This window comes from Trifolium pratense, linkage group LG2, assembly GCF_020283565.1.
Source record: "Trifolium pratense cultivar HEN17-A07 linkage group LG2, ARS_RC_1.1, whole genome shotgun sequence".
In the NCBI taxonomy this organism is placed as follows: Eukaryota; Viridiplantae; Streptophyta; class Magnoliopsida; order Fabales; family Fabaceae; genus Trifolium; species Trifolium pratense.
The window spans coordinates 320,604-334,959 of NC_060060.1; the positions used below are offsets into that span (position 1 = coordinate 320,604).

Genomic DNA, 14,356 nt, shown 5'->3' on the forward strand with positions numbered 1-14,356 from the left:
AACGGTTACCATGAATGCTTTGAGCATAGAAAAGTCAGAATTGGTACCAGAAGAAAGGACTTTGATATATATGATTATCTGCTAAAACTACATTTGCAGCAACCCAATCCATTTGTAAGAACATAGGTATTATACATTTGGAGATTAAAACAAATAACATAGCCTCTATAAATATAAAAATGTAACTAAATTAAATTAAATTTATGCAGTAACTAAATTATCTAAAAAATATTTATTTAATACAAGTTTAAAATAAATTTACCCAATAAATATATGTTAAATATTCAACCAATAAAAACAAAAAGCAACCGACAGCGATGTCTCCAAGTCTCCAATGAGCAATTCTTCACTTGTGGCAATTTTTCATCGACGATATTTGATAATATCGGAGTTCTTCACTTGTTGCACCATTCTTCATCCTCCGAGGCATTTTTGTCGACGATATAGTATTTGATAATTTTTTAAAAAAAAAATTATTAAAAAATTTATGTAACTTAATTCAGTTGATAGATATATTGTATTATTTATAGGAGTTGTAGTTTGAATTCCAGACAACCCACTTATTTACCTTAAATGTGGGATTTTTAGCTACTAGACAATTTAACAATTTTTTTTTAAAAAATTAAACATTTTAATTTTTAAATGTAATGATTTCACTCATTTTTATAAAAGTTAATCATTTAAAATTTTTAAAAAGTGATTTGGAGCATTGATCATTAACAGTTTATTTTTACAACAAACAATCCATAGGATGTTAAAAGTTTATGTTTATAACATATACTATTGTAAAAAGTTGTTGTGCATTTTGGGTTAAAATAAAGTTCCTCCTACTCATGAAATTAGGCTTAAATGATTAATGAATTTTTCTTAAATTCGGGTTTAATTTATAGAGAGAAACCATTTTTAGGTAGACACTATTTATCTCGCCTCTAAAATTCAGATTGTTAGACTCCTTTTTTCTTGAAATTAGGAGGATTAACAGCAAAAAAAAAATTCTCTTTATGGTATTTTTTGGGTACATTTTTATAGTTTTAAATTGGTTTTTAGTAGAAATAATTATTGACCAAATTTTATTTATTTTATAAAAAAATAAGAATTATCAAACCCTTTTCTTGTTTTGGTACAAATATCAAACCCTTTTCTACAAGAGAGTTAATATAATAAAAAATAACATGTCGCAGAGACGTGCTAGTATATTTTATATAACCACGCTATATATAGCTGGCTGAATATTAATCTTTCAATAAATTATGTAAAGTTAATTGTGACCTTTAGTTTTACTACTAGAAAACAAAGATCAAGTTTTCAATTTACTTAAAGATACTCTAAAGTCAATTAACGGATTCATGCATGACAATTATATATTATTCTTTCGTTCGGTCTTAAATATAAGCAAAATTCAAGATGTATTTGATCAGAAGAGATAATATACTACTCCCTCCGTCCCAAAAAGAATGACCCAGTTGACCGAAACACGCATGCCAATGCATAACTTTGGCGACTAATATCTTTAATTGTATAATAGTAAAAATTATAAAAAATTGATATTTTGAAAATACTCATCGAGACGAACTAACAACATCTTATATGTTAATATTTATTTTTATTTATTAGTAGAAAAATATGGTCAAAATAATATATATGAATAGTGCATATATTCAAAATGGGTCATTCTTTTTGGGACGGAGGGAGTAGTAGTTACTATCAGTGTACAGACAAGAGATAATGTGATTAATTGACAAAACGATAATGTGATAATTGATAAAACGACAATGTTGTTTTGATTACTCCACTACTCTACTCCTAACTTGTGTTTATGTAATAATGTAATAGTACTCCACTACTCCTAACTTGTCTTCTTTAAACTCATAATTAGCCTTTAAATTATTGTGAGAATATTAATAGAACCATAGTTTTTTTTTTACCGTAATAATTTTAACTGATTTCATTCATCGACGCAGTTTCAATACACATGATGATATATATAATCAAAATATTTTGGCAACTAATAAAGGTCAAAGTCACTTTTGTTAACAAGTGAGCAACATTGTTGATTTGTCTCTTAATAAACATTGTTGACTTGTTTTGCACGTGGCTAATATCGCACAAAATTTCGTACGTAGATTAAGTTTACCACTAATGTCAATATGTCATCTACCACTAGTTTGCAATCTAGTTCTATATATAACTATATTACCGCTAATGGAAGTGGATTACCATAATTTCATGTTGTTTGAGCATGGATGAAATTTTCTTTATCATCTCTTAATTAAACACACACTCGTACCAAAATAATTTTGCTCCTTAAATATCTGGGACACCAGTTAAAAAAACTAATTATGGTAAAGTTACCTTAATAATGTTATCAATATTATTATTATTTTTCAAAAGAACATTAGCAATATTTTTAAAATATGGACAATGATGATATTTTCAATGAAAAAGTTTTTTTTTTTTATTGTTTATCAAATGCACCGGATATATTAGTTAACATGATTCTTATCGTAAATACTATTCCTTTTTGGATTTGGCAATTAAAAAAAATAAAAATATCTTCGGCATTCCATTAAAATTCATTTCTTTCACTAACATGGTTGAAATAGCTAAACATAATATAATTAATATTTCAATTTCAATCTCAAAATAAGATGTCTATATTTAATACTCTCTCCGGTCCTTTTTATAAGAAACAAAAGCGAAAATTTGTTGACATTGCACGATAGAAAATTTGTTGCAATTTCTAAAAATTAATCATGAAGTTTTCTAGTCTTATGTACACTAAGGGTCTGTTTGGTTCAATTGATGGGAGGGGAGGTGAGAAATTTTTATAGAGGGGAGGGGGAAGGGAGGTGAGGGAAGGGAATAAAGTTTAATTAGATAGTGTTTGGTTCAAAAGAGAGGAGGGGAGGGGAGGTGAAGGATTTTAATTACAAACTGTTTACGCTGGTTTTTCGTAAACAACCGTTAGTTTAATTTAATTACTTGCAGGACCAACTAGTAAATCCTAGGACATGTTTTGTGTATATATTTTAATGTTCATCATTGAAATAAACATTTGGTAAATCAGTTTGAAAGAACAATTTACAAAAGAAAATGTAAGTTAAACAAGATTCACTCGAATGAGAGAATTTGAAAAGATAAATTGCAAAAGAAAGATTAAAATTGCATAAAAAATGTAAAAGTTTTACAAAGAAAAGAAATGGTTCACGAATTCATACATTTTCTTCACTTCACCCTTTTCTCTCGAACGCATGGATACTTTAGGTTTGTGAATTTTGTATATGAATTGTGACCCTTATTCCAATTGAAGAAACTACTATTTATAGGCACAAGATTGAACAACTGTTTGTGCAACGTGTGCTTCGCCAGCTTTCTAATCCCATGATCCCACGATCTCTTGACCTTGCTTGAAAAGAGTAACTGCTTCCTAGCTCCAACTATCGCTCGAAACTAGCCTTCAAACTTCTTGCCATCTCCTGCTGAAAACAATGAAAATAATTCTAAGTCTAGAATCGCTTCGAATACCATGATTCGAAAACTTTACTTGATTCGAAGGCAATTTTTCCCCTTTGTTAACAAGATATTTTTATGCATTTAAGACCTTTAAATAATCTTAATTAGGCGATTCTAGTCACATTTTCATATCTTATATTAACTTATTTAATACATTCATTCTGGACCCTCATGGATACATTCCATTTATTATTTTCATTCATTTATTTTAGTGGCCTAATAACGCACCAAATAAATATTAAATGCATATGGTCAAAAATTCGAGGTAACACAAACATGTTTGGTTCACGAAAGGATGAGAGGGAATTTATAAACCCATTTACATTTTTATTCTTAATGCGGTTAGATTCTTAATTCTTAATGCATTAAAGTGGAATTTTTGCTTCCCCCCAAATTGGGGGGATTTGGAGGGGAGGGAAGGAAATATTTGATGTTTACAATTTTATTACAATTTCTAAATTATCCCCAATTTTATTTTAAAATTCGAAAATTGTCCTTTTTAAAGTTGTTAAAAATTATATTATCTCTATTATTTTTTACTTAAAAATTGTTTTCGGCGTGGGTGCTTCTCTTCCTTGGAATTGTTTATCATCTTCTTGTATTCACTCTTGATATAGTCTCTCGTCATCGTCGATGGACCATAATTACTTACCCCAAATTGTAAACTTCAGCTACAAATTACAAAAGCAACACATTGAAGCACTAATAATAACAACTCAAACAATTATTCTCTCCTTTTTTTTATTGCAAATTAAACTACACCTCTGCATCTCTTTGGAGAAAATTGTGAAAGTTATTACACTATATTGTATGGTTGGTTCATCAAGATCTAAAAATTGCTACCAAAGAATTTGATATGTGACAAAAATTATAAGGATAAAAATGTAAATGGGTTTAAAAATTACCTCCCCTCCTCTCGTGAACCAAACATGTTTGTAATTAAAATCATTCACCTCTCTTCCCCTCCTCTCTTTTGAACCAAACACTATCTAATTAAAATTTATTCCCTCCCCTCCCCTCCCTTCCCCCTCCCCTCTATAAAAATCCTTCACCTCCCCTCCCATCATAATTGAACCAAACAGACCTTTAGTGTACATAAGATTGGAAAACTTCATGATTAATTTTTAGAAATTGCAACAAATTTTCTATCGTGCAATGTCATCAAAATGCCATTTTGCATATTTTATGGCATATGTAATATTTGATTTGAAAACTTAATCATAATAAACAACCTCTTGGAAAACAACATCACTCTGCTAGGTTTTCTATCATGAGCGTCGTTTTCAACTTTAGCACTGATTAGTTGCAATCATAACATCACATATTGTGTGCACTGATTATTCCAACCGGTCAAACATTATTTCAATTTGTTTGCGCTTGAAACAAAATCAAAGTTCCAATTTTGTTGATTATCCAACCCATCAATTTGCGTTCTCATGTGGATGCTTGTTTACATATTTTATAAACAACAGTTGCGTACATGGTAACAAAGTAACACCAAATTTTGAAGTTAAACTAAAGCATGTGCACAAATGCATTCTCAGCTCCTTTGTTAAGTGGTGCAAGAAGGATTTTGACAAAAGAGAAATGGGACGAGAATTGGTTTTTATCAAATCATAGTATTAGTTTAGGTCCCCAAATCTTATTTATGTAGAAACAAAATAGTTTTTTAGTAAAAAAAGAAAAAGAAACAAAATAGTTTTGAGCTTTTAACATTTTTTTTAAAATTTGTTTGCAACCCAAATTCATGTGATGGTGAGGCTAGACGGACCATCACATGCATTTGCATCTATTTCGTGTGATGTAATGATTCCTGGTTTCGTATTTGTGGTTCTTTGGGTTGTATAACCCATTAAGGTTGTTTATCCGCCGCCGTGGTGGTTGTTTCCATATCCTCCGTTAGCTACTCAATTTGTGGTTGTTTTAGGATGTCCCGATTTTTAGAGATTGGTTAATTCTAAGTAATCTTCAGATTTTGTACCTTGGACTAATTGGCGAGAAAATGATTGTGATTGCTTGTTGCTGCTAGTAGTGAATTGTTGGTTAATGAATTTATTACCATGTTGACGGTTGGGTTCATTCGCCATATTATCAAAATCTTACGAGTTACTTTTAGTTGACATTCTTATTTTGTGATACTCTAATTGTCCAAATTGTTGAGAGACTACTAGAAACAACATACAAAATAAATGAAATGATGATGTGAGATATATACAAAGATAAGGGCAAGAGACCCACAAAGTGGAAATCCTAACAACTAAAACTAATAATTCAATTAGATCATCTCTAATGGTGTAGTACCTAATAGGTACTCATGATACTTATTAGGTACTACCATTGGAGCACAACACATTTTAGTATCAAATAGGTACCATTTCTCAAATAAGCACTCTCTCTCATAGTACCTAATAGAATTTGTGGGACTCATTTATAAAGATTAGAGTTATTGATGAGATGTGTAGTTATTTGTGGGACCGGTTTAAAATTTTTTAAGAGGTGCTGACTTGGAGAGATTGAGTGGTTATTAGGTACTATTATTAAAAAATTATAAATAAGTGATGTGTACATGCGGGACCCACTTAAGTACCCAAAATTGGATTTCTCCATTGTGGATGGTCTTAGACGCAAAAGACATATTATGCAGCCTAATCAAAAGTTTAGCTACTACCACTCATAAAATGAGAGAACAAATATGATCACAAGTTTCGATACCTATTATCTACATAGGACAAACTTAAATTGATATTCCCACTACAATTATTTACAAAAAAGAGAGAAGAAAAGGACATAACAGCAATAAAACAACATTTAAATGATCTTATAATATACTAGTTTTACACACATTTGAATCACAATTTCTACATTTATTTAAAAGGTCATGTTAACTTGTGCCTTAAGGGCACATGTTAAGTTACCTAAAAATAAAAATATATAATTTTTAAAAATGTGATAAGTTCCAATAATATCCAAATCATGTTGCAAACTAAGCCATATCATCAACCATATCATAATAGTTAATCTTCTGCTTAAAAAACTCAACCAACTTATTCAAAGCAACATGTGAACTTCCACCTTCTTCACTTGCCTCCTTAGCACTAATTTTCATCTTGAAAATCCTTTGTCTAATCTCTTTTCCTTTATCCGAGTCCATCAATTCTTTAACTCGATCTTCCAACTCAGTTCCACTCACAAACCCATCTTTTGATTCATTCAGTTCCAAAGCCACATTCATTTCGTCAACCAAAATAAACTTGTTTAACCTTTGTTCTGCATACAAAGGCCACGCAATCATTGGCAATCCTACGCAAACAGCTTCCAACACTGAATTCCACCCACAATGAGTCACAAATCCACCCACAGAATCATGATGCAATATTGCACCTTGTGGGGCCCAATTTCTCACCACCATTCCTTTCTCCTTTGTCCTCTCCAAAAACCCTTCTGGCAGCAATTCGTCCAAACTTAGTTTCTCGGAGTCTAAATCACTCCGAACGACCCACAAGAATCTTTGCTCACTTTTCTCCAATCCAATAGCTATCTCATTCAACTGAGTCTTAGAAAATTGTCCCATGCTTCCAAAACTCAAAAACACGACGCTTTGTCTAGGCTGCGAGTCTAGCCAACTCAAACACCCATTTTTATCTTCTCCATAAGATGTAACTAAAGGTCCAATACAAAAAATGGATGGAGTTTTTCCATCAGGAACACAGAACCCTTCATTCAAAGCTTTAATAATCTTTCCTTCAATAGCATCAAAAGTATTCACAATAATCCCCACACTTTGTCTCATTGTTTTCGCGGAATCAAGCACAACTTGACACTTCTCAGAATCCTTGGCCTCATCGGGATAATCATCCGTCGAAAGATTCCTCGGTAACCCGGGAATATTAAGAGGTATAGGAAGATCCTTAATGGGTTTTGTAGCATTTTGGTAAACTGTTGGGAAATTAAGCAAAATGGAAAGAATGATAGCTCCTGAGGTGAAGTAAAAGTAAGTAGGGATTTGAAGTTTGGTGGTAACTTTTGAGGCATTATAAGTCAAGAAATCTAAAATAACAGCTTTGAGGTTTGTGGTTTTGGAAATTGAATGGAGAAAATTTTCAACATGGTTGTTGCTTTGGTGAGAGACTTCAAAGGTGATGAAGTGTGGTGGAAGTGTTATAGGGCATGAAGCTGGAGGAATGTAGTGGAAATTAATTGAGGGAAATGTTGCTGAAACTGAAGCTAAGTATTGTTCTTCTGGAGTAAGGGTTTTTTGGTTTGTGTCTTTGTTGGTTATGTTTTTGTTAGGTGGTGTAAGAATGAGAATAGTGATGGAAAATGAAGGGTGGTTAGTTAATATTAGTTTTCCAAATTCAATCATGGACATCAAATGTCCACTACCAAGAGCAGGGTATAGAACTATAGTGTCCTCCATATTTGAGAAGATATGAGAATATTATTTTGTGGTGAATGAATTATACATGAAAGAAGAAAGATACAAGGGTGTATTTAAGGACACTATAGTTGGGGGTAAGATTATGTTTGCTTCAAAAAAATATATTATTTTGTGAATTATGTTTTTTTTTTTAAATTTGTGGCTAGGAATAAATGTTGTGTTAACAATAACTAGAAAGTTCAGTTAAAGGCTACAATGCAATAAGGTAATGAAAATTAATTGTCAGAATAATAATGCAATAAATTAAAAACATAAAAAATTTATTTATTGCTGAATAAATTTAAAGATGTAACTATTGCTTAAAAAACTTAAAAAATTAACATATGTATTTGGCCTACATAATAACAAAAGTTCGATTACAGATTATTTTTTGTTAGGATTTGAATTTAAATTCTCACCCAATAATTCATCTTTTAATAACTAAAATTTATTCCGTATTAATTATTTGAATTCAATAACTTGATTAATTATTTTCTTACATTTAATAAATAATATTTTTTTTACTTAATATACGTAATAAATAATATATTGAGTTGTCCCATAAGTTCTAGCTCAACTGGCAAAATGCCGAAATTGTTTGGCCGGACATCGTGATTCGGGTTCGAACCTGAGATCTCACAATTATATATGAGTTTAATTGAAGTGGACTACCACTTCATCTAGGACAAAAAAAAGTAATAATATATTAAGTTAAATATAATTTTAGTCTCTATAATTATAATTTATACTGTAGTAACAAAATATTTTAGTTTGAATTAGTCGGAGAAATTAAAAAATGGTTCCTTCTATTCTTGCAAATTGTTGACAAAACAATAATTAAAAAATGAATATTGAGAATTCAACATTTCTAAAAAAAGGACACTTGATTAGAAATAGAGAGGGAATAGTAAATGGCAATTCGAATTCTATCGTCTTTTTTCTTTTTCTTGACCAATCATTTGATTACGTATATGAAACAAGATAGAAAACAATAATTCAGGTTTACCAAAAAAAAAAAAACAATAATTCATCTGTTAACTCATTCAGTTCCAAAGCCACCTTCATTTCCTAATAATTGTTTTCATTTATCTCATGAAATTAAATCCTAATTAATTACATTTAATTTATCTTTTCTATTTTTTCAGTAAACAAAAATTGATATTCTTATGTTATAAAAAAATATATATATTTTAATAAACATTGAACTCAAGTGGTTAATGAGTTTCCCTTTAGACAAATTGTTCAAGAGAATTCAAGTTCGATTCCTGGTAGAAATAACTCTTAACTAGATTTTTTCTTTTTTGATTAATTAACTGGAATTTACTTAATTACCTCACAATCGAACTACTGTATAAATTAACGGTGGCTCATTCTCCTAAAAACTAGAAGATTAAAAATAAAATAAAAATTTTAACAAAAAATAAAAATACAAAAAATGTGAAATATTCAGTATTGTCCTCGTATCCAACTTATATTATTGTGTACCGTTACATCTAAGCAAATTCCATATAAATATTTTGTTAAGGATTTAATTGTTATGCACCGACGGTGTAAAATAATTTTACACTGTCAATCAATAGCAACCAGTTTTCCGCCACATCACCCCACTTTCTTGACATGACATGGTAAAATGATGGTTATTTATTGGACGATCGTGTAAAATTATTTTACACCATCGGTCAATATAATTAAACTCTTTTTTTAAATGTAAAACAATATGAAACATGAAATTGAATTTTATCAATTGTACGAGAGTGTTAAAAAAATATTTTTAATTACGTGTATATATATATATATATATATATATATATATATATATATTTATTAAGTGTGATTTTTTATATATATATTTTAAGAGCAAATGAGAGGTTGAGACAAAATTTGTAACAACTATGAAAATAGACGGACTAAAATATTTGATTTTAAAATAGAAGGACTATTTTCATGTATTTGACAAAATAGAGGCCCAAAAATATATTTAATACAAAAATGTAAAAAAGAAAAAAAATTATATTCCTCATCCACAACGACATTTAATATAGATAACTCTACGGTTTAAACGGACAACTATATTTCAATGAGTACAACTACAAATCCTAACTTGTATGTGAAATCACGAACCAATGAAATCAACTATATTTCCTAGCTTTCATTTTCTTGATTAACTAGACTTTTTGCATTGTTTTGTTTCATTGATTTAACACAGTGCTGCGTTTCGAAAAAAAAACAACATGACAACTATGCGGTAATTTAATCATATCTAGAGTTTTAGCTGTACAAATAAAGTCAAACCAGTTGCGAATTAAAGCTAACATCCATAGATTCGAGCTCTAACAAGTTCGGCTCAACTCATTTTCATCCCTACCTCCAACCAAATTTAAAATTGTTACCACTTGAACCCATTTATTATTAGTAGAATTTTTGTATTTTTTTCTCTTTACCTAGATTAATTATCAATTAAGTATTGTTTTTTATGAAATTCAATTAAAATTGTTTACATTCACTTTTGTTTTGTTTTTATTCATATGAATTAAGAAATTTACTGGAGTATAAATATATGGACCATGGTTTTATTATATGGACCATGCATGGTTTTATCAACTGGAGTAACAAACAATAAACAACTAAAAAAGTGCCGTACTGTTTGTGTGTCGGACGAACTCTGGTACTTCTCACCCAATGTTACTATCTAAAATCCTTGCCATTAGAATTTTAAATTATAAATCCATGGCTACTGTTAGTTTTGGGTGTGGTGCACAAATTTTAGGCATAATTAGTAAAATGATCCGTTAAAGAAAAAAATGTCGGAATAAGTCCCTTAAAGAAAAAAAGTCTGAATAGGTTCCTTAAAGACATCTTCGTTAATCAGTTTGATCCTTAAAAAAAGGTCTGAACAGGACCAAACTGATTAACAGATATGTCTTTAAGGACCTATTCAGACCTTTTTTTCTTTAAAGGACTTATTCAGACTTTTTTTTTCTTTGGGACCAATGTGAAACAAAAAATATTTTTAAGGGACCATTTTACTAATTAGACCCAAATTTTATCATTTGTGCATCTTAAATGCCACCTGGCAGCAACACAAACAGAAAAATACCTGTTTATCTCAGTTGAGCCCACGATTTGGGGCTTTGGGCTAATTTGAGAACGGAAAGATTGTTAATTTTCAATCTGTGTAGCAAGTTTATTGGAAAGATTTCATCTCAATAAAGAGAATCAAGTATGTTAATTTTCAATCTTTGTAGAACACTCTCTTTCTTACTTTTTATTTTTTTAATTAATGAATTATTTTTCGTAAAATAAGTGGGTCCCAAAAACATTTAGGGTCCGTTTGTTATTGATTAAAAAAATAGTGATTTTGATGTAAAATAAATTAAAGATTAATTTTTAGAGATTTTTGAAAAAGTTGAATTTAATTTGTGTTTGTTTATTATAATAAAAATCACATTTTTTAAATAATATAATCCTTAGTTTGTTTAGATACAACTTATAAAAGTGATTTTTTTAATTACAAATAATATTTTTTTTTTAACATTTTTTTTCTCTCTCCTCTAAAAAAATCTATTATTTTATAAGCTACTCTTAGTAGCTTCTCATTTTTAGCCGTTTTCTGATTTTTTTAACTTCTGATTATTTTAAAAATCTGTAACAAACAGATGCAAAACAATTAAAAGCAATTATTTTTATAAAAAAAGTAAATTTTTTTTTTTAAAATAAGTTATAACAAACAACCTCTTACTTTTCCTTAAACAGGGCACCGACGAGTTAGGATCCTCTCCATTTCCAATTCTTTCCATTTCCTCCATTATTATATAGTTTTGGGAATATAAATGTAAAAATGTGAGATCAAGTGGGTCCAAATGTCATTTATACACTCCAAAATATTTAAAAACTTTGGTAATGGAAGAAATGGAAAACATAAGAAATGGAGAGGATCTCACCAAACTCAACTTTGAGGTAGTAGAATAGTTACCTTATCTTTTTAACTCAATTATTGAAACCATACAAACACCTCGTGGCAAAAAACATACACCTCGCGGCAAAGCTTCTAGAAAGGGAGAAACAACATTGAATTGAAAATGTTGGCACACCTACCAATTATCATGGAAACAACATTGAATTGAAAATGTTGGCACACCTACCAATTATCATGAAATACAAGCTCATACTCCTTCTGGTTAAATTTATAAACAAAAAAACACTCCAAATATTAGTCATTATTATAAGTAAAAATTAATTATTTTTAACTAATTAATACTGTTATTTCTAATATACTCTTACTTAAATTATACTGTATTATTTTTCTTTAAGCATTTATTTCATTTTACTTTCCAAAAGGTGTATGTGATTTCCAAGGAAAAGAAGGCTCAGACCATCTCCAATGGTGTAGTACCTATTAGGTACGCATGGTACTTATTAGGTACTACCATTGGAACAATACTCATTTGAGTACCTAATAGGTACTAGTTCTACAATAAACATTAATACCTATTTTGTTTTCGTGGATCTCATTTATAATGATGTATAGTTATTGGTGAGATGTGTCATTGGTAGGGCCTATTTAGAACTTTTTAAAAGATGTTGGGTTGGAGAGATTGAGTACTTATTAGGTACTTTATTAAAAAATTATAAATTAGTGATGTGTACACGTGATGCCAGTTAAGTACTCAAAAATGAGTATCTCGATTGTGGATGCTCTTATTAATAAAGAGACAATATAGTAAATTTATTCATGTTTTATATTAGGAAAATGCTAAACAGTGCCCCCGGGGCACTAGTTAAGGATATAAATATGGAAATTTCATCTCGTAAATTGTGCATTCAATGCTTTAATATGTAAAAAGTTATTCTCTCTCATCATTAACTTTTTCATTTGTTTCTTTTTTTAGTATGCTTAACTAGTGCCCCGAGGGCACTGTTTAGCATGACCCTTTATATTAAATCAAGAAAATTAACTACATTTAACTAAATTTCTTAAACACCTCGCAAGTAGTTTTTTTTACCTATAAATGTGACCAGGGGAGTAACTTTTGAAGCAAATTTATTTATTTTTGTCAAATAATTTTTCTTACGAGAAAATAAGATATGCATTGATAGTGTTAAAATATTTTACACTGTCATTTAATATCAATTATATATTCCATCAAATTAATCTACTATATTTCACTCTAATGATATGATGTGAACCGGAGTAATAACTAATTCCTATTAGATGTTCAGATGAATATATTTGTCATCAACGTAGCATGTTCATTAAATTTCTAACATACTATATTTGTTAGATAGTTTAGTGTATTTAGAATTATATATTTTTTCTTATAAAAAAGTGGGTGTATTAAAGTTCGAACTCGAATACCAAATTTATTTTTATTCCATCCATTTTGATTTAAAACGAATGTTACTTTAATAAAATATACTAGCTTCATGTTATCAAAAACAAATATACTATGTTTTTACTTTTTACCATTTCACACACATAATAAGAAGTGTAATTAATTTTATGTAGAAATGAAAAATTATATGTAATTTTACATAATTACCCTTCATTAATTATATGAGAAAGATAAATTAAAGAATTAAAAGATAAAAGAATAAATATTTAAGGATATATGAGAAAAAATAACATTAAATATTTCATTAATATCGTAAAATAACTTATAACATTTTGGAACATTTTTTTCTCTCAAAATGATTTATAATTTTAAATGAAGGAGTATATTTTAAAATGATATCATTTTTAGAACCCAATGTAATATTAAATATTTCTTTTCAATATTGTATCCTTTTCTAATTAATACTATGTACAGTACTACTCTAAAAATATAATTTTTACTTTGTATTTACGACAATAGAAAATACATCAATAGTTAATAAAATTAATTTGGTAAAATAATTTTTTTAATCCTTATATTTCATAATATATGCATAAAAGTTTTTATAAGGACTGATTTCGAAACAGCAGGAATAATTAATTATCTTAGAATTGAGAGTTGAACTTAACTCATCCTTACAAAATCGGCTTGTAAGGTGATGACTGTCTCTACTTTATAAACACTTATTCGGCTTGTGAGACTTCTTAACACACCCCTCACGACAAGTGATATGAGCTTGAGGCGCGAATATGAATGGTGGATGGCCTGATCAGAGCTTGATAGCAGGCGCCCTAACGGATTGTGAAGGAGGCTCTGATACCATGTTAAATATGTTTGAATCTCATGCCCAAAAGCTAACTCATATGGTGAGGTTGCCCTCACAAACTACATATTCAACACACACCTTCATGAATAGCGTGGACCTGAGTCAAATGCCCACATTGCAGTCATTAACCCGACTCTGATACCATCATAGAATTGAGAGTTGGGTCTAATTCATCTTTACAAAATTGGCTTGTAAAGTGATAATTGCCTCTACTTTATAAACACTTAT

General features: G+C 29.4%; 1 protein-coding gene across 1 annotated transcript; it reads right to left on the bottom strand.

Annotated features, from left to right (window-relative positions):
• Window positions 1-6,192: 6,192 nt before the first annotated feature.
• LOC123907132 (UDP-glycosyltransferase 1-like) lies at window positions 6,193-8,133 on the bottom strand. The gene has a single exon (XM_045957239.1). The coding sequence runs from the start codon at window positions 7,928-7,930 to the stop codon at window positions 6,497-6,499; it is 1,434 nt and encodes a 477-aa protein (XP_045813195.1). The 5' UTR covers window positions 7,931-8,133; the 3' UTR covers window positions 6,193-6,496.
• Between the last annotated feature and the right edge of the window lie 6,223 nt (window positions 8,134-14,356).